Here is a 21,149-nt window from a genome sequence, read left to right as displayed (position 1 = left end):
GTGTCATTAAGGATGCTTATCAGTTCACTATATAGGGAATAGGGTGTCATTAAGGATGCTAATCAGTTCACTATATAGGGAATAGGGTGTCATTAAGGATGCTAATCAGTCCACTATTTAGTGAATAGGGTGCGATTTCGAATGCACTGATTAGGGAATAGGGTGAAATTTGGGATGCACCCTAGTGAGTTAGATAAGGAATAGGGTTCCATTTCAGACTGTACAATCACCTGGAGACATGTTCTACAGCGTCCTGGAAGAAGACTAGCTTGGTCTCCTTGGAGAAGGTCATGTTGTAGTCATCCAGGTAGTCCTGGAGTACAGCCCTGATCTTATCTGGGTCTGTTAGGTCCTCATACAGACGATCTGCCTTCTCTGCTCCCCACCTAGAGGAGGGAGGGGAGGGAGGGTGGGAGGGAGGAGGGGAGGGGGGAGGAGGGGAGGGAGGAAGGGAAGAATGGGGAGGGAGGGAGGAGGGAGGGAGGGAGGGAGGGAGGGAGGGAGGAATGAATGGGAGGGAGGGGGAGGGAGGGAGGGAGGGAGGAATGAATGGGGAGGGAGGGAGGGAGGGAAGAATGGGGAGGGAGGGAGGGAGGGAGGGAGGGAGGGAGGGAGGGGGAGGGAGGGAGGAATGGGGAGGGAGGGAAGAGAGGAGGGAGGAATGAATGGGGAGGGAGGGAAGGAGGGAGGGGAGGGAGGGAGGAATGAATGGGGAGGAGGAGGGAGGAATGAATGGGGAGGGGAGGGAGGGAGGGAAGAATGGGGAGAGGGAGGGGAGGGAAGAATGGGAGGAAGGGAGGGGGGAGGGAGGGAGGGAGGAGAGGGAGGGAGGAATGGGGAGGGAGGGAAGGAGGAATGAATGGGGAGGGAGGAAGGAGGGAGGGGAGGGAGGGAGGAATGAATGAGGGGGAGGAGAGGAGGGAGGGAGGAATGAATGGGGAGGGGAGGGAGGGAGGGAGGAATGAATGGGGAGGGAGGGAATGAATGGGGAGGGAGGGAGGGAGGGAGGGAGGGAGGAGGGAGGGAGGGAGGGAGGGAGGGAGGGAGGGAGGATTGCAGAGATAGGTAGATGGATGCCGTAGAATGTTAAGCGCTTTGAGCACCTGGGGGAAATTGATTGGATTTATAGGCTTATAATGCATTTTACCTTGATGAAATCTCCAAATATGATGGGCTTGGTCACAAAGTAATTGGGTTCTAAATTGAAGCCAAAATATTTGCCTGAAAGAGAAAGAAGAACGGAAATATATTTAAAGAGTTGCTATTCATAGCTCAACAATTGTGTGACATTTTAGACAAGGAAATTGAAATGGCTTTCAAACTTAATGTGTCAAAACACTGCTTAGTGAGAGGCAAAACTCTGATGGTTCAAACTAGCCGTCTAGGTTCTATTAAACTCTGTGTTATGTTCTTACTGGCCGTCTAGGTTCTATTAAACTCTGTGTTATGTTCTTACTGGCCGTCTAGGTTCTATTAAACTCTGTGTTATGTTCTTACTGGCCGTCTAGGTTCTATTAAACTCTGTGTTATGTTCTTACTGGCCGTCTAGGTTCTATTAAACTCTGTGTTATGTTCTTACTGGCCGTCTAGGTTCTATTAAACTCTGTGTTATGTTCTTACTGGCCGTCTAGGTTCTATTAAACTCTGTGTTATGTTCTTACTGGACGTCTAGGTTCTATTAAACTCTGTGTTATGTTCTTACTGGCCGTCTAGGTTCTATTAAACTCTGTGTTATGTTCTTACTGGCCGGTCTAGGTTCTATTAAACTCTGTGTTATGTTCTTACTGGCCGTCTAGGTTCTATTAAACTCTGTGTTATGTTCTTACTGGCCGTCTCGAGGTTCTATTAAACTCTGTGTTATGTTCTTACTGGCCGTCTAGGTTCTATTAAACTCTGTGTTATGTTCTTACTGGCCGCTAGGTTCTATTAAACTCTGTGTTATGTTCTTACTGGCCGTCTAGGTTCTATTAAACTCTGTGTTATGTTCTTACTGGCCGTCTAGGTTCTATTAAACTCTGTGTTATGTTCTTACTGGCCGTCTAGGTTCTATTAAACTCTGTGTTATGTTCTTACTGGCCGTCTAGGTTCTATTAAACTCTGTGTTATGTTCTTACTGGCCGTCTAGGTTCTATTAAACTCTGTGTTATGTTCTTACTGGCCGTCTAGGTTCTATTAAACTCTGTGTTATGTTCTTACTGGCCGTCTAGGTTCTATTAAACTCTGTGTTATGTTCTTACTGGCCATCTCAGAGACGATGGTGTTGAAGTAGGTTTTGTCTTCGTTGTTGATGAGGCGGTCGTGGAACACTCTCTGACACTCGTGACAGAACAGACGGAATATCCCTGTCTGATCCCTCACTGTTCCTGGCTCACACTGCAACATACCTGGAGCAGAGACAGAGAGGGAGGGAAGGAGGGGATGGGGGGAGGGAGGGAGGGAGGGAGGGAGGGAGGGAAGGAGGGAGGGAGGTAAGGAGGGAGGGAGGGAAGAAAGGAGGGAGGAAGGAAAGGAGGGAGGGAGGAAAGGAGGGATGGAGGAAAGGAGGGATGGAGGAAAGGAGGGATGGAGGAAAGGAGGGATGGAGGAAAGGAGGGAGGAGAGAGGTAAGGAGGTAGATGTATTTTTTATTTTTTATTTACGACCAGAGAATAAAAAAGCATTATCCAACTTGGTGGTCCTCACCCTGGAACCTTAGCACATTAAAAACGTAAGAAAACTCTAATATATGTTGTTGACAAATCCCTGTTTTTATAAATGTTATGTAATACTATGCTAGGGATGGGTCTGACACACCAGAGGATCCATGTTAGTGTTAGAAAGCCAAGGGCATTAATGTGACCTCGCTCGCCCTCAGTAAGTATGGGGGCTGGGTTGGCCTTATTCGCGTTGGGTAAGTATTAATGCTGGTATGTGTGTGTGTGTGTGTGTTCTGCATGGTGACTCCCTAGCGGGGGTCAGGGAGCAGTAGTCACTTTAGCTCAGGCCTCTCTGCTCTGATGATGGATGTGAGGCCGCTGGGTACAGAAGTCTTACTGTCTCTGTCTGGACTTCAGGCTACAAGGAAGAGCATCTAAGTCCATGAGCTACTTTAATACAAGTGAATAAGCAAAGACAAACTTTCTCCCCAAGTGTGTGTGTGTGTGTGTGTGTGTCTCACCCTGGACACACTTGGAGAGGTCCCTGAGGTTGAAGACGTAGTGGGACTTGGCTGGTGTAGGCAGGAGGTCTACAGACATGCGGTGGTAGATCTCCACTGCTGCGTCTACGATGCTGCCTGCTGAAGACCTCACCGCCTGGGGGAACTCACTGAGGAAACCACTGAGGATCGCCTGGAGGGGGGAGAGACAGTTTCAACACACACGTATGTGTGTGTGTGTGTGTGTGTGTGTGTGTGTGTGTGTGTGTGTGTGTGTGTGTGTGTGTGTGTGTGTGTGTGTGTGTGGTCCTGAATCCCCCAAAAGTCCCCACAAGGACAGTAAAACAAAGCAAGTTCTCCCTGGTGGGGACATTTCCCACGTCCCCATGACGACAAAGGCTATTTTAAGCTTAGGGGTTAGGTTTAGGGTTACAATTAGGGTAAAGGTTAGAATTAGAGTTAGGATAAGGGTAAGGGGTCAGTGGTTAGGTTTAGGGGTTAAGGCGTTAGAGAAAATAGGATTTTGAATGGAAATCAATTTTAGGTCCCAAAGAGGATAGAAAAGCAAGTGTTATGATAGTTGATCTGTAATTACACTACGACAGCTTGTTAAGGGGCTGTGAGGGAGAGGTCATGAGGAGAGTTGATCTGCAATTAAACTACGACAGCTTGTTAAGGGGCTGTGAGGGAGAGGTCATGAGGAGAGTTGATCTGTAATTAAACTACCACAGCTTGTTAAGGGGCTGTGAGGGAGAGGTCATGAGGAGAGTTGATCTGTAATTAAACTACTACAGCTTGTTAAGGGGCTGTGAGGGAGAGGTCATGAGGAGAGTTGATCTGTAATTAAACTACCACAGCTTGTTAAGGGGCTGTGAGGGAGAGGTCATGAGGAGAGATGATCTGTAATTAAACTACCACAGCTTGTTAAGGGGCTGTGAGGAGAGGTCATGAGGAGAGATGATCTGTAATTAAACTACCACAGCTTGTTAAGGGGCTGTGAGGGAGAGGTCATGAGGAGAGATGATCTGTAATTAAACTACCACAGCTTGTTAAGGGGCTGTGAGGGAGAGGTCATGAGGAGAGATGATCTGTAATTACACTACCACAGCTTGTTAAGGGGCTGTGAGGGAGAGGTCATGAGGAGAGATGATCTGTAATTAAACTACCACAGCTTGTTAAGGGGCTGTGAGGGAGAGGTCATGAGGAGAGATGATCTGTAATTACACTACCACAGCTTGTTAAGGGGCTGTGAGGGAGAGGTCATGAGGAGAGATGATCTGTAATTAAACTACCACAGCTTGTTAAGGGGCTGTGAGGGAGAGGTCATGAGGAGAGATGATCTGTAATTACACTACTACAGCTTGTTAAGGGGCTGTGAGGGAGAGGTCATGAGGAGAGATGATCTGTAATTAAACTACCACAGCTTGTTAAGGGGCTGTGAGGGAGAGGTCATGAGGAGAGATGATCTGTAATTAAACTACCACAGCTTGTTAAGGGGCTGTAAGGGAGAGGTCATGAGGAGAGTTGATCTGTAATTAAACTACCACAGCTTGTTAAGGGGCTGTGAGGGAGAGGTCATGAGGAGAGATGATCTGTAATTAAACTACCACAGCTTGTTAAGGGGCTGTGAGGGAGAGGTCATGAGGAGAGATTAAGGTTTGGAGAAGGGAGTGTGCGATAGCGGAACTTCAAGATATGTTTAGTTACAGGGATTAAAGGTCATATTAGGGTTAGGAACTGAGAGGCTGGAGGTTCATTCTTGACCGTGAAGATCTGTTTGAGACTGTGCTCTTAGGCCAGGGTTTAGATGTCAGAGGTTGGAGGTCAGGGGTTACCCACATTGAAGATCTGTTTGAGGCTGTGTTCGGAGGGGGTGGGCAGACACAGCATGCTGAAGTGGCGGATGAAACGAGGGGTCACCGGGTTACGGCCCCCTCCTGGCGGAGCGCAGGCCGCCGCGATCGTCATGTCCTGCAGAGAGAAAGAGAACGAGAGAGAAGATGTGGAGGAAAGGAGGAGAGTGGGGTCGAAAGGAAGATTTGGCACAGAAATTCCTACAACCACATTTTCATATGTATTTCAGCTCTCATATTTTCCATCATTTTAGTTTTCCATCAATATTACATTTGACTTTCAGTTTGAAGCACATCCAACCGGGTCAGCATTTTTAGCTGAGTTAAACTTCAGAGTGAAACCCTGTTTAGATTAGAAAATATTGACATGCCCTTGGTTCTGTATTCCCTCTGTGTGTGTGTGTGTTTCCCTGTGTGTGTGTGTGTGTGTATTCCCTCTGTGTGTGTGTTTCCCTGTGTGTGTGTTTGCATATGACCTTGTGTGACTACTCTCTCGTGGCTGTCTTGACATGGTTGTCTGTCGTCTGTCTGTCACGTGGTGGAAACACATTTACACCCAGTACACATTCATAACTCAACAAACAGAATAACTGATTCTCTGAATTATTCACTTGTGCACACCCACACACACACACACACATCCACCCACACCCACACATCCACCCACACAGCCACCCCCACAGATGAATTAGTCCCTAATACGTACAAATTGCACCTTTTAATGTTCTGGGTGCTATCGGAAAGTAATTACCGTTTGCTGACCATTCGCAACAGTAACAGAAGACTATAACACACACATTGTACTGTAGTAGAATAATGTACCCTATCAGCTCCTGGACCTGGGCCTGCAATCTTACATATACATTACGGACCTCAGACCAACCCTCTGTCTGAATACTAAACAAGTGAATGTATTCACTGACCGTGAACAAAAAGTCACTTATTTTTCTCAGACTTAAAAAAACCGACTGCAGCAGAATGTTTTACCTAATATCCTCAAGGCCAGACAAGGTGAGACTATACTCTGTCTACATATTAAACAAGACTGTGTGTGTGTGTGTGTACCTGGATCTCCTTCCAGAAGAACTTCTCTCGGTCATAGAAGCCGTGGAAGTCCTGGAACTGTCTGAGCAGTTCGATGGGGGGCTGTGAGCCGTAGGTGTCCAACTTAGGCATGTTCAGATCATCCACAAAGATCACTATCTTTCTGTTACCAGGAGCACCTGAGATGAAGAACAATGACAGAGGGAGGTATGGAAGTAGAGATATAAGAAGGGAGGGAGGTATGGAAGTAGAGATATAAGGAGGGAGGGAGGTATGGAAGTAGAGATATAAGGAGGGAGGGAGGTATGGAAGTAGAGATATAAGGAGGGAGGGATGTATGGAAGTAGAGATATAAGGAGGGAGGGAGGTATGGAAGAAGAGATATAAGGAGGGAGGGAGGTATGGAAGTAGAGATATAAGGAGGGAGGGAGGTATGGAAGTAGAGATATAAGGAGGGAGGGAGGTATGGAAGTAGAGATATAAGGAGGGAGGGAGGTATGGAAGTAGAGATATAAGGAGGGAGGGATGTAAGGAAGTAGAGATATATGAGGGAGGGAGGTATGGAAGTAGAGATATAAGGAGGAGGGAGGTATGGAAGTAGAGATATAAGGAGGGAGGGAGGTATGGAAGTAGAGATATAAGGAGGGAGGGAGGTATGGAAGTAGAGATATAAGGAGGGAGGGAGGTATGGAAGTAGAGATATAAGGAGGGAGGGAGGTATGGAAGTAGAGATATAAGGAGGGAGGGAGGTATGGAAGTAGAGATATAAGGAGGGAGGGAGGTATGGAAGTAGAGATATAAGGAGGGAGGGAGGTATGGAAGTAGGGAGGGAGGGAGGTATGGAAGTAGAGAGGGAGGGAGGTATGGAAGTAGAGATATAAGGAGGGAGGGAGGTATGGAAGTAGAGATATAAGGAGGAGGGAGGTATGGAAGTAGAGATATAAGGAGGAGGGAGGTAAGAAGTAGAGATATAAGGAGGGAGGGAGGTATGGAAGTAGAGATATAAGGAGGGAGGGAGGTATGGAAGTAGAGATATAAGGAGGGAGGGATGTAAGGAAGTAGAGATATAAGGAGGGAGGGAGGTATGGAAGTAGAGATATAAGGAGGGAGGGAGGTATGGAAGTAGAGATAAGGAGGGAGGGAGGTATGGAAGTAGAGATATAAGGAGGGAGGGAGTTAAGGAAGTAGAGATATAAGGAGGGAGGGAGGTATGGAAGTAGAGATATAAGGAGGGAGGGAGGTATGGAAGTAGAGATATAAGGAGGGAGGGAGGTATGGAAGTAGAGATATAAGGAGGGAGGGAGGTATGGAAGTAGAGATATAAGGAGGGAGGGATGTAAGGTAGAGATATAAGGAGGGAGGAGGTAAGGAAGTAGAGATATAAGGAGGGAGGGAGGTATGGAAGTAGAGATATAAGGAGGGAGGGAGGTATGAAGTAGATATATAAGGAGGGAGGGAGGTATGGAAGTAGAGATATAAGGAGGGAGGGAGGTAAGGGAAGTAGAGATATAAGGAGGGAGGGAGGTAAGGAAGTAGAGATATAAGAGGGAGGGAGGTATGGAAGTAGAGATATAAGGAGGGAGGGAGGTATGGAAGTAGAGATATAAGGAGGGGAGGGAGGTATGGAAGTAGAGATATAAGGAGGGAGGGAGGTATGGAAGTAGAGATATAAGGAGGGGAGGGAGGTATGGAAGTAGAGATATAAGGAGGGGAGGGAGGTATGGAAGTAGAGATATAAGGAGGGAGGAGGTATGGAAGTAGAGATATAAGGAGGAGGGAGGTATGGAAGTAGAGATATAAGGAGGGAGGAGTATGGAAGTAGAGATATAAGGAGGGAGGGGAGGTATGGAAGTAGAGATATAAGGAGGGAGGGAGGTATGGAAGTAGAGATATAAGGAGGAGGGAGGTATGGAAGTAGAGATATAAGGAGGGAGGGGAGGTATGGAAGTAGAGATATAAGGAGGGAGGGAGGTATGGAAGTAGAGATATAAGGAGGGAGGGAGGTATGGAAGTAGAGATATAAGGAGGAGGGAGGTATGGAAGTAGAGATATAAGGAGGAGGAATGTAAGGAAGTAGAGATATAAGGAGGGAGGTATGGAAGTAGAGATATAAGGAGGAGGGAGTTAAGGAAGTAGAGATATAAGGAGGGAGGGAGGTATGGAAGTAGAGATATAAGGAGGGAGGGAGGTATGGAAGTAGAGATATAAGGAGGGAGGAGGTATGGAAGTAGAGATATAAGGAGGGAGGGAGGTATGGAAGTAGAGATATAAGGAGGGAGGGAGGTATGGAAGTAGAGATATAAGGAGGAGGAGGTAAGAAGTAGAGATATAAGGAGGGAGGAGGTATGGAAGTAGAGATATAAGGAGGGAGGGAGGTATGGAAGTAGAGATATAAGGAGGAGGGAGGTATGGAAGTAGAGGTATAAGGAGGGGAGGGATGTAAGGAAGTAGAGGTATAAGGAGGGAGGGATGTAAGGAAGTAGAGGTATAAGGAGGAGGGAGGTATGGAAGTAGAGATATAAGGAGGGAGGGAGGTAAGGAAGTAGAGATATAAGGAGGGAGGGAGGTAAGAAGTAGAGATATAAGGAGGGAGGGAGGTAAGGAAGTAGAGATATAAGGAGGGAGGAGGTAAGGAAGTAGAGATATAAGGAGGAGTGAGGTAAGGAAGTAGAGATATAAGGAGGGAGGGAGGTAAGGAAGTAGAGATATAAGGAGGAGTGAGGTAAGGAAGTAGAGATATAAGGAGGAGTGAGGTAAGGAAGTAGAGATATAAGGAGGGAGGAGGTATGGAAGTAGAGATATAAGGAGGGAGGGAGGTATGGAAGTAGAGATAAGGAGGAGGGAGGTATGGAAGTAGAGATATAAGGAGGGAGGGAGGTATGGAAGTAGAGATATAAGGAGGGAGGGAGGTATGGAAGTAGAGATATAAGGAGGAGAGGGAGGTATGGAAGTAGAGATATAAGAGAGTGGAGGGAGGTATGGAAGTAGAGATATAAGGAGGGAGGAAGTATGAATAGAGATATAAGGAGGGAGGGAGGTATGGGAAGTAGAGATATAAGGAGGAGGGAGGTATGGAAGTAGAGATATAAGGAGGGAGGGAGGTATGGAAGTAGAGATATAAGGAGGGAGGAGGTATGGAAGTAGAGATATAAGGAGGGGAGGGAGGTATGGAAGTAGAGATATAAGGAGGGAGGGAGGTATGGAAGTAGAGATATAAGGAGGGAGGGAGGTATGGAAGTAGAGATATAAGGAGGGAGAGGTAAGGAAGTAGAGATATAAGGAGGGAGGGAGGTATGGAAGTAGAGATATAAGGAGGGAGGGAGGTATGGAAGTAGAGATATAAGGAGGGGAGGGAGGTATGGAAGTAGAGGTATAAGGAGGAGGGATGTAAGGAAGTAGAGGTATAAGGAGGAGGGATGTAAGGAAGTAGAGGTATAAGGAGGGAGGAGGTATGGAAGTAGAGATATAAGGAGGGAGGGAGGTAAGGAAGTAGAGATATAAGGAGGAGGGAGGTAAGGAAGTAGAGATATAAGGAGGGAGGAGGTAAGAAGTAGAGATATAAGGAGGGAGGGAGGTAAGGAAGTAGAGATATAAGGAGGGAGTGAGGTAAGGAAGTAGAGATATAAGGAGGGAGGGAGGTAAGGAAGTAGAGATATAAGGAGGGAGTGAGGTAAGGAAGTAGAGATATAAGGAGGGAGTGAGGTAAGGAAGTAGAGATATAAGGAGGGAGGGAGGTATGGAAGTAGAGATATAAGGAGGGAGGGAGGTATGGAAGTAGAGATAAGGAGGGAGGGAGGTATGGAAGTAGAGATATAAGGAGGGAGGGAGGTATGGAAGTAGAGATATAAGGAGGGAGGGAGGTATGGAAGTAGAGATATAAGGAGGAGGGAGGTAGAGGTAAGGAAGTAGAGATATAAGGGAGAGAGGGAGGTATGGAAGTAGAGATATAAGGAGGGAGGGAGGTATGGAAGTAGAGATATAAGGAGGGAGGGAAGTATGGAAGTAGAGATATAGGAGGGAGGGAGGTATGGAAGTAGAGATATAAGAGGGAGGGAGGTATGGAAGTAGAGATATAAGGAGGAGGGAGGTATGGAAGTAGAGATATAAGGAGGGAGGGAGGTATGGAAGTAGAGATATAAGGAGGGAGGGAGGTATGGAAGTAGAGATATAAGGAGGGAGGGAGGTATGGAAGTAGAGATATAAGGAGGAGGGAGGTATGGAAGTAGAGATATAAGGAGGGAGGGAGGTAAGGAAGTAGAGATATAAGGAGGGAGGGAGGTATGGAAGTAGAGATATAAGGAGGGAGGGAGGTATGGAAGTAGAGATATAAGGAGGGAGGGATGTAAGGAAGTAGAGATATAAGGAGGAGGGAGGTATGGAAGTAGAGATATAAGGAGGGAGGGAGGTTGAAGTAGAGATATGGAGGGAGGGTATGAAGTAGAGATATAAGGAGGGAGGGAGTTAAGGAAGTAGAGATATAAGGAGGGAGGGAGGTATGGAAGTAGAGATATAAGGAGGGGAGGGAGGTATGGAAGTAGAGATATAAGGAGGGAGGGAGGTATGGAAGTAGAGATATAAGGAGGGAGGATGTAAGGAAGTAGAGATATAAGGAGGGAGGGATATGGAAGTAGAGATATAAGGAGGGAGGGAGGTATGGAAGTAGAGATATAAGGAGGAGGGAGGTATGGAAGTAGAGATATAAGGAGGGAGGGAGGTATGGAAGTAGATATATAAGGAGGAGGGAGTATGGAAGTAGAGATATAAGGAGGGAGGGAGGTATGGAAGTAGAGATATAAGGAGGGAGGGAGGTATGGAAGTAGAGATATAAGAGGGAGGAGGTATGGAAGTAGAGATATAAGGAGGGAGGGAGGTATGGAAGTAGAGATATAAGGAGGGAGGGAGGTATGGAAGTAGAGATATAAGGAGGGAGGGAGGTATGGAAGTAGAGATAAGGAGGAGGGAGGTATGGAAGTAGAGATATAAGGAGGAGGGAGGTATGGAAGTAGAGATATAAGGAGGGAGGGAGGTATGGAAGTAGAGATATAAGGAGGGAGGGAGGTATGGAAGTAGAGATATAAGGAGGGAGGGAGGTATGGAAGTAGAGATATAAGGAGGAGGAGGTATGGAAGTAGAGATATAAGGAGGGAGGGAGGTATGGAAGTAGAGATATAAGAGGGAGGGAGGTATGGAAGTAGAGATATAGGAGGAGGGAGTAGGAAGTAGAGATATAAGGAGGGAGGGAGGTATGGAAGTAGAGATATAAGGAGGAGGGAGGTATGGAAGTAGAGATATAAGGAGGAGGGAGGTATGGAAGTAGAGATATAAGGAGGAGGGAGGTATGGAAGTAGAGATATAAGGAGGGAGGGAGGTATGGAAGTAGAGATATAAGGAGGGAGGGAGGTATGGAAGTAGAGATAAGGAGGGAGGGAGGTATGGAAGTAGAGATATAAGGAGGGGGATGTAAGGAAGTAGAGATATAAGGAGGGAGGGAGGTATGGAAGTAGAGATATAAGGAGGGAGGGAGGTATGGAAGTAGAGATATAAGGAGGGAGGGAGGTATGGAAGTAGAGATATAAGGAGGGAGGGAGGTATGGAAGTAGAGATATAAGGAGGGAGGAGGTATGGAAGTAGAGATATAAGAGGGAGGAGAGTAAGGAAGTAGAGATATAAGGAGGAGGGAGGTATGGAAGTAGAGATATAAGGAGGGAGGGAGGTATGGAAGTAGAGATATAAGGAGGAGGGAGGTATGGAAGTAGAGGTATAAGGAGGGAGGGATGTAAGGGAAGTAGAGGTATAAGGAGGGAGGGATGTAAGAAGTAGAGGTATAAGGAGGGAGGGAGGTATGGAAGTAGAGATATAAGGAGGGAGGGAGGTAAGGAAGTAGAGATATAAGGAGGGAGGGAGGTAAGGAAGTAGAGATATAAGGAGGAGGGAGGTAAGAAGTAGAGATATAAGGAGGGAGGGAGTAAGAAGTAGAGATATAAGGAGGGAGTGAGGTAAGGAAGTAGAGATATAAGGAGGGAGGGAGGTAAGGAAGTAGAGATATAAGGAGGGAGTGAGGTAAGGAAGTAGAGATATAAGGAGGGAGGGAGGTATGGAAGTAGAGATATAAGGAGGGAGGGAGGTATGGAAGTAGAGATAATGAGGGAGGGAGGTATGGAAGTAGAGATATAAGGAGGGAGGGAGGTATGGAAGTAGAGATATAAGGAGGGAGGGAGGTATGGAAGTAGAGATATAAGGAGGGAGGGAGGTAAGGAGGTAAGGAAGTAGAGATATAAGGAGAGAGGGAGGTATGGAAGTAGAGATATAAGGAGGGAGGGAGGTATGGAAGTAGAGATATAAGGAGGGAGGGAGGTATGGAAGTAGAGATATAAGGAGGGAGGAAGTATGGAAGTAGAGATATAAGGAGGGAGGAGGTATGGAAGTAGAGATATAAGGAGGAGGGAGGTATGGAAGTAGAGATATAAGGAGGGAGGGAGGTATGGAAGTAGAGATATAAGGAGGGAGGGAGGTATGGAAGTAGAGATATAAGGAGGGAGGGAGGTATGGAAGTAGAGATATAAGGAGGGAGGGAGGTATGGAAGTAGAGATATAAGGAGGGAGGGAGGTATGGAAGTAGAGATATAAGAGGGAGGGAGGTATGGAAGTAGAGATATAAGGAGGGAGGAGAGGTAAGGAAGTAGAGATATAAGGAGAGGGAGGTATGGAAGTAGAGATATAAGGAGGGAGGGAGGTATGAAGTAGAGATATAAGGAGGAGGGAAGTATGGAAGTAGAGATATAAGGAGGAGGAGGTATGGAAGTAGAGATATAAGGAGGGAGGGAGTATGGAAGTAGAGATATAAGGAGGGAGGGAGGTATGGGAAGTAGAGATAAAGGAGGGGAGGAGGTATGGAAGTAGAGATATAAGGAGGGAGGGAGGTATGGAAGTAGAGATATAAGGAGGGAGGGAGGTATGGAAGTAGAGATATAAGGAGGGAGGGAGGTATGGAAGTAGAGATATAAGGAGGGAGGGAGGTATGGAAGTAGAGATATAAGGAGGGAGGGAGGTATGGAAGTAGAGATATAAGGAGGGAGGGAGGTATGGAAGTAGAGATATAAGGAGGGAGGGAGGTATGGAATTAGAGATATAAGGAGGGAGGGAGGTATGGAAGTAGAGATATAAGGAGGGAGGGAGGTATGGAAGTAGAGAAATAAGGAGGAGGGAGGTATGGAAGTAGAGATATAAGGAGGGAGGGAGGTATGGAAGTAGGGAGGAGGGAGGTATGGAAGTAGGGAGGAGGGAGGTATGGAAGTAGAGATATAAGGAGGGAGGGAGGTATGGAAGTAGAGATATAAGGAGGAGGGAGGTATGGAAGTAGAGATATAAGGAGGAGGGAGGTAAGGAAGTAGAGATATAAGAGGAGGGAGGTATGGAAGTAGAGATATAAGGAGGGAGGGAGGTATGGAAGTAGAGATATAAGGAGGGAGGGATGTTAAGTAAGTAGAGATATAAGGAGGAGGGAGGTATGGAAGTAGAGATATGAGGAGGGAGGTATGGAGTAGAGATATAAGGAGGGAGGGAGGTATGGAAGTAGAGATATAGGAGGAGGGAGTTAAGGAAGTAGAGATATAAGGAGGAGGGAGGTATGGAAGTAGAGATATAAGGAGGGAGGGAGGTATGGAAGTAGAGATATAAGGAGGAGGGAGGTATGGAAGTAGAGATATAAGGAGGAGGGAGGTATGGAAGTAGAGATATAAGGAGGGAGGGATGTATGGAAGTAGAGATATAAGGAGGGAGGGAGGTATGGAAGTAGAGATATAAGGAGGGAGGGAGGTATGGAAGTAGAGATATAAGGAGGGAGGGAGGTATGGAAGTAGAGATATAAGGAGGGAGGGAGGTATGGAAGTAGAGATATAAGGAGGGAGGGAGGTATGGAAGTAGAGATATAAGGAGGGAGGGAGGTATGGAAGTAGAGATATAAGGAGGGAGGGAGGTATGGAAGTAGAGATATAAGGAGGGAGGGAGGTATGGAAGTAGAGATATAAGGAGGGAGGGAGGTATGGAAGTAGAGATATAGGAGGGAGGGAGGTATGGAAGTAGAGATATAAGGAGGAGGGAGGTATGGAAGTAGAGATATAAGGAGGAGGGAGGTATGGAAGTAGAGATATAAGGAGGGAGGGAGGTATGGAAGTAGAGATATAAGGAGGGAGGGAGGTATGGAAGTAGAGATATAAGAGGAGGGAGGTATGGAAGTAGAGATATAAGGAGGGAGGGAGGTATGGAAGTAGAGATATAAGGAGGGAGGAGGTATGGAAGTAGAGATATAAGGAGGGAGGGAGGTATGGAAGTAGAGATATAAGGAGGAGGGAGGTATGAGGAAGTAGAGATATAAGGAGGAGGGAGGTATGGAAGTAGAGATATAAGGAGGAGGGAGGTATGGAAGTAGAGATATAAGGAGGAGGGATGTAAGGGAAGTAGAGATATAAGGAGGGAGGGAGGTATGGAAGTAGAGATATAAGGAGGAGGGAGTTAAGGAAGTAGAGATATAAGGAGGGAGGGAGGTATGGAAGTAGAGATATAAGGAGGGAGGGAGGTATGGAAGTAGAGATATAAGGAGGGAGGGAGGTATGGAAGTAGAGATATAAGGGGGGAGGGAGGTATGGAAGTAGAGATATAAGGAGGGAGGGATGTAAGGAAGTAGAGATATAAGGAGGGAGGGAGGTATGGAAGTAGAGATATAAGGAGGGAGGGAGGTATGGAAGTAGAGATATAAGGAGGGAGGGAGGTATGGAAGTAGAGATATAAGGAGGGGGATGTAAGAAGTAGAGATATAAGGAGGGAGGGAGGTATGGAAGTAGAGATATAAGGAGGAGGGAGGTATGGAAGTAGAGATATAAGAGGGGAGGGAGGTATGGAAGTAGAGATATAGGAGGAGGGAGGTAAGGAAGTAGAGATATAAGGAGGAGGGAGGTATGGAAGTAGAGATATAAGAGAGGAGGGAGGTATGGAAGTAGAGATATAAGGAGGGAGGGAGGTATGGAAGTAGAGGTATAAGGAGGGAGGGATGTAAGGAAGTAGAGGTATAAGGAGGGAGGGATGTAAGGAAGTAGAGGTATAAGGAGGGAGGGAGGTATGGAAGTAGAGATATAAGGAGGGAGGGAGGTAAGGAAGTAGAGATATAAGGAGGGAGGGAGGTAAGGAAGTAGAGATATAAGGAGGGAGGGAGGTAAGGAAGTAGAGATATAAGGAGGGAGGGAGGTAAGGAAGTAGAGATATAAGGAGGGAGTGAGGTAAGGAAGTAGAGATATAAGGAGGGAGGGAGGTAAGGAAGTAGAGATATAAGGAGGGAGTGAGGTAAGGAAGTAGAGATATAAGGAGGAGGGAGGTATGGAAGTAGAGATATAAGGAGGGAGGGAGGTATGGAAGTAGAGATAAGGAGGGAGGAGGTATGGAAGTAGAGATATAAGGAGGGAGGGAGGTATGGAAGTAGAGATATAAGGAGGGAGGGAGGTATGGAAGTAGAGATATAAGAGGGAGGAGGTAGGAGGTATGGAAGTAGAGATATAAGAGAGAGGGAGGTATGGAAGTAGAGATATAAGGAGGGAGGGAGGTATGGAAGTAGAGATATAAGGAGGGAGGGAGGTATGGAAGTAGAGATATAAGGAGGAGGAAAGATGGAAGTAGAGATATAAGGAGGGAGGGAGGTATGGAAGTAGAGATATAAGGAGGGAGGGAGGTATGGAAGTAGAGATATAAGGAGGGAGGGAGGTATGGAAGTAGAGATATAAGGAGGGAGGGAGGTATGGAAGTAGAGATATAAGGAGGGAGGGAGGTATGGAAGTAGAGATATAAGGAGGGAGGGAGGGAGGTATGGAATTAGAGATATAAGGAGGGAGGGAGGGAGGTATGGAAGTAGAGATATAAGGAGGGAGGGATGGAAGTAGAGATATAAGGAGGGAGGGAGGTATGGAAGTAGAGATATAAGGAGGGAGGGAGGTATGGAAGTAGAGATATAAGGAGGGAGGGAGGTATGGAAGTAGAGATATAAGGAGGGAGGGAGGTATGGAAGTAGAGATATACGGAGGGAGGGTATGGAAGTAGAGATATAAGGAGGGAGGGAGGTATGGAAGTAGAGATATAAGGAGGGAGGGAGGTATGGAAGTAGAGATATAAGGAGGGAGGGAGGTATGGAAGTAGAGATATAAGGAGGAGGGAGGTATGGAAGTAGAGATATAAGGAGGGGGATGTAAGGAAGTAGAGATATAAGGAGGGAGGGAGGTATGGAAGTAGAGATATAAGAGGGAGGAGGTATGGAAGTAGAGATATAAGGAGGGGAGGGAGGTATGGAAGTAGAGATATAAGGAGGGAGGGAGGTATGGAAGTAGAGATATAAGGAGGAGGGAGGTAAGGAAGTAGAGATATAAGGAGGGAGGAGGTATGGAAGTAGAGATATAAGGAGGGAGGGAGGTATGGAAATAGAGATATAAGGAGGGAGGGAGGTATGGAAGTAGGGTTATAAGGAGGGAGGGATGTAAGGAAGTAGAGGTATAAGGAGGGAGGGAGGTATGGAAGTAGAGATATAAGGAGGGAGGGAGGTAAGGAAGTAGAGATATAAGGAGGGGAGGGAGGTATGGAAGTAGAGATATAAGGAGGGAGGTAAGGAAGTAGAGATATAAGGAGGGAGGGGAGGTAAGGAAGTAGAGATATAAGGAGGGAGGGAGGTAAGGAAGTAGAGATATAAGGAGGGAGTGAGGTAAGGAAGTAGAGATATAAGGAGGGAGTGAGGTATGGAAGTAGAGATATAAGGAGGGAGGGAGGTATGGAAGTAGAGATATAAGGAGGGAGGGAGGTATGGAAGTAGAGATATAAGGAGGGAGGGAGGTATGGAAGTAGAGATATAAGGAGGGAGGGAGGTATGGAAGTAGAGATATAAGGAGGGAGGGAGGTATGGAAGTAGAGATATAAGGAGGGAGGGAGGTAAGGAGGTAAGGAAGTAGAGATATAAGGAGGAGGGAGGTATGGAAGTAGAGATATAAGGAGGAGGGAGTATGGAAGTAGAGATATAAGGAGGGAGGAAGGTATGGAAGTAGAGATATAAGGAGTGAGGGGAAGTATGGAAGTAGAGATATAAGGAGGGAGGGAGGTATGGAAGTAGAGATATAAGGAGGGAGGGAGGTATGGAAGTAGAGATATAAGAGAGGGAGGGAGGTATGGAAGTAGAGATATAAGGAGGAGGGAGGTATGGGAAGTAGAGATATAAGGAGGGAGGGAGGTATGGAAGTAGAGATATAAGGAGGGAGGGAGGTATGGAAGTAGAGATATAAGGAGGGAGGGAGGTATGGAAGTAGAGATATAAGGAGGGAGGGAGGTATGGAAGTAGAGATATAAGGAGGGAGGGAGGTATGGAAGTAGAGATATAAGGAGGGAGGGAGGTATGGAAGTAGAGATATAAGGAGGGGAGGGAGGTATGGAAGTAGAGATATAAGGAGGGAGGGATGTATGGAAGTAGAGATATAAGGAGGGAGGGAGGTATGGAAGTAGAGATATAAGGAGGGAGGGAGGTATGGAAGTAGAGATATAAGGAGGGAGGGAGGTATGGAAGTAGAGATATAAGGAGGGAGGGAGGTATGGAAGTAGAGATATAAGGAGGGAGGGAGGTATGGAAGTAGAGATATAAGGAGGGAGGGAGGTATGGGAAGTAGAGATATAAGGAGGGAGGGAGGTATGGAAGTAGAGATATAAGGAGGGAGGGAGGTATGGAAGTAGAGATATAAGGAGGGAGGGAGGTATGGAAGTAGAGATATAAGGAGGGAGGGAGGTATGGAAGTAGAGATATAAGGAGGAGGGAGGTATGGAAGTAGAGATATAAGGAGGGAGGGAGGTATGGAAGTAGAGATATAAGGAGGAGGGATGTATGGAAGTAGAGATATAAGGAGGGAGGGAGGTATGGAGTAGAGATATAAGGAGGGAGGGAGGTATGGAAGTAGAGATATAAGGAGGGAGGGAGGTATGGAAGTAGAGATATAAGGAGGAGGGAGGTATGGAAGTAGAGATATAGAGGGGAGGGAGGTATGGAAGTAGAGATATAAGGAGGGAGGGAGGTATGGAAGAAAGAGCGGAAGGGATGCCATTACTACCACTAAGTAGGCCTATCAGTTCATGTGATTTCCCACTGATCTGTACCATTGTCTGGGTGATGTAGAACAACCATGTTGTGCTAGGATGCCCACAATATATATATATATATATATATATATATATATATATATATATATATATACACTGCTCAAAAAAGAAAGGGAACACTAAAATAACACATCCTAGATCTGAATGAATGAAATAATCTTACTAAATACTTTTTTCTTTACATAGTTGAATGTGCTGACAACAAAATCACACATAAATTATCAATGGAAATCAAATGTATCAACCCATGGAGGTCTGGATTTGGAGTCACCCTCAAAATTAAAGTGGAAAACCACACTACAGGCTGATCCAACTTTGATGTAATGTCCTTAAAACAAGTCAAAATGAGGCTCAGTAGTGTGTGTGGCCTCCCACGTGCCTGTATGACCTCCCTACAACGCCTGGGCATGCTCCTGATGAGGTGGCGGATGGTCTCCTGAGGGATCTCCTCCCAGACCTGGACTAAAGCATCCGCCAACTCCTGGACAGTCTGTGGTGCAACGTGGCGTTAGTGGATGGAGCGAGACATGATGTCCCAGATGTGCTCAATTGGATTCAGGTCTGGGGAACGGGGCGGGCCAGTCCATAGCATCAATGCCTTCCTCTTGCAGGAACTGCTGACACACTCCAGCCACATGAGGTCTAGCATTGTCTTGCATTAGGAGGAACCCAGGGCCAACCGCACCAGCATATGGTCTCACAAGGGGTCTGAGGATCTCATCTCGGTACCTAATGGCAGTCAGGCTACCTCTGGCGAGCACATGGAGGGCTGTGCGGCCCCCAAAGAAATGCCACCCCCACACCATGACTGACCCACCGCCAAACCGGTCATGCTGGAGGATGTTGCAGGCAGCAGAACGTTCTCCACGGCGTCTCCAGACTCTGTCACGTCTGTCACGTGCTCAGTGTGAACCTGCTTTCATCTGTGAAGAGCACAGGGCGCCAGTGGCGAATTTGCCAATCTTGGTGTTCTCTGGCAAATGCCAAACGTCCTGCACGGTGTTGGGCTGTATGCACAACCCCCACCTGTGGACGTCGGGCCCTCATACCACCCTCATGGAGTCTGTTTCTGACCGTTTGAGCAGACACATGCACATTTGTGGCCTGCTGGAGGTCATTTTAGGGCTCTGGCAGTGCTCCTCCTGCTCCTCCTTGCACAAAGGCGGAGGTAGCAGTCCTGCTGCTGGGTTGTTGCCCTCCTACGGCCTCCTCCACATCTCCTGATGTACTGGCCTGTCTCCTGGTAGCGCCTCCATGCTCTGGACACTACGCTGACAGACACAGCAAACCTTCTTGCCACAGCTCGCATTGATGTGCCATCCTGGATGAGCTGCACTACCTGAGCCACTTGTGTGGGTTGTAGACTCCGTCTCATGCTACCACTAGAGTGAAAGCACCGCCAGCATTCAAAAGTGACCAAAACATCAGCCAGGAAGCATAGGAACTGAGAAGTGGTCTGTGGTCATCACCTGCAAAACCAGTCCTTTATTGGGGGTGTCTTGCTAATTGCCTATAATTTCCACCTGTTGTCTATTCCATTTGCACAACAGCATGTGAAATTTATTGTCAATCAGTGTTGCTTCCTAAGTGGACAGTTTGATTTCACAGAAGTGTGATTGACTTGGAGTTACATTGTGTTGTTTAAGTGTTCCCTTAATTTTTTTTGAGCAGTGTATATATATATATATATATATATATATATATATATATATATATATATATATATATATATATATATATATATATATATATCTCAAAAGAATAAAGACATTTCAAATGTCATATTATGTCTATATACAGTGTTGTAACAATGTGCAAATAGTTACAAGTACAAATGGAAAAATAAATAAACATAATGTATTTACAATGGTGTTTGTTCTTCAATGGTTGCCCTTTTCTTGTGGCAACAGGTCACAAATCTCGCTGCTGTGATGGGACACTGTGGTATTTCACCCAGTAGATAAGGGAGTTTATCAAAATTGGTTTGTTTTCGAATTCTTTGTGAGTCTGTGTAATCTGAGGGAAATATGTGTCTCTAATATGGTCATACATTTGGCAGGAAGTTAGGGGCAGTGTGCACATAGCCTGTCTTCTCTTGAGAGCCAGGTCTGCCTACGGCGGCCTTTCTCAATAGCAAGGCTATGCTCACTGAGTCTCACAGAGCCTGCATATAGTCAAAGCTTTCTCTCTCTCTCTCTATGTTATTCTCTCTCTCTCTCTCTGAATGTATTGCTAGTTACTGTATCTCTATCCCAATATCCCTCTCTCTCTCTCTCTGAATGTATTGCTAGTTACTGTATCTCTATCCCAATATTCCTCTCTCTCTCTCTCTCTCTGAATGTATTGCTAGTTACTGTATCTCTATCCCAATATTCCTCTCTCTCTCTCTCTGAATGTATTGCTAGTTACTGTATCTATCCCAATATTCCTCTCTCTCCCTCTCACCCAGAATGTTCTTCCTCTTCTTCTCCAGTTTGGACTCGATCATCTCCTGTGTTCTGGCTGAGGTGGTCTGGGCTGAGAAGTTGATGTAGACGGGTACGTAGCCTCCCTTCTCCTGGACACTGTTCAGAAGACCACGGGCCACCACAGACTGACACACACACAGAGACAAGAGAACACACCGAGGAAACACTTAGGAATGCATAGGGTTAACAGTGAGTGTTATGCGAGATGAATTCAATGATAAATGTGTTTTTCTCCACAAGGTCCAGCTATTAAAACTAGTAAGAGATGCCTCTGACAAGCAGTGGTGGAGGACAACAATATGGAAGGTTGAAATATAAACATGTCAGAAGATATCGGAGCAGTCCAGAGCGGTCTAGTTGAAAGTCTGTGTGTGTGTGTGTCTGTGTGTGTCTGTGTGGGTGTGGGTGTCTGCTTGTGGGTGTGGGTGTCTGTTGGTGTTCTTGTTTTCTGTGTGGGTGTGGGGTGCTGTTTCGTGTGGT

The 21,149-nt window shown here is 46.3% G+C and overlaps 1 protein-coding gene across 1 annotated transcript in view; it reads right to left on the bottom strand.

Annotated features, from left to right (window-relative positions):
- Positions 1-1,147: 1,147 nt before the first annotated feature.
- Positions 1,148-21,149, bottom strand: part of LOC121545190 (dynein axonemal heavy chain 6) — a gene marked incomplete at its 3' end in the record, with an annotated part of 70,862 nt that continues 50,860 nt past the window's right edge. Inside the window, 6 exon segments of the mRNA XM_045206486.1 lie at positions 1,148-1,221; positions 2,238-2,384; positions 3,158-3,329; positions 4,976-5,107; positions 6,055-6,212; positions 20,647-20,794. Coding sequence (XP_045062421.1) covers positions 1,148-1,221; positions 2,238-2,384; positions 3,158-3,329; positions 4,976-5,107; positions 6,055-6,212; positions 20,647-20,794 — 831 coding nt within the window.

Source organism: Coregonus clupeaformis, chromosome 23, assembly GCF_020615455.1.
Source record: "Coregonus clupeaformis isolate EN_2021a chromosome 23, ASM2061545v1, whole genome shotgun sequence".
NCBI lineage: Eukaryota > Metazoa > Chordata > Actinopteri > Salmoniformes > Salmonidae > Coregonus > Coregonus clupeaformis.
The sequence above is the reverse complement of the archived record's forward strand: the minus strand, read 5'-3'. Positions and strand labels throughout refer to the sequence as shown.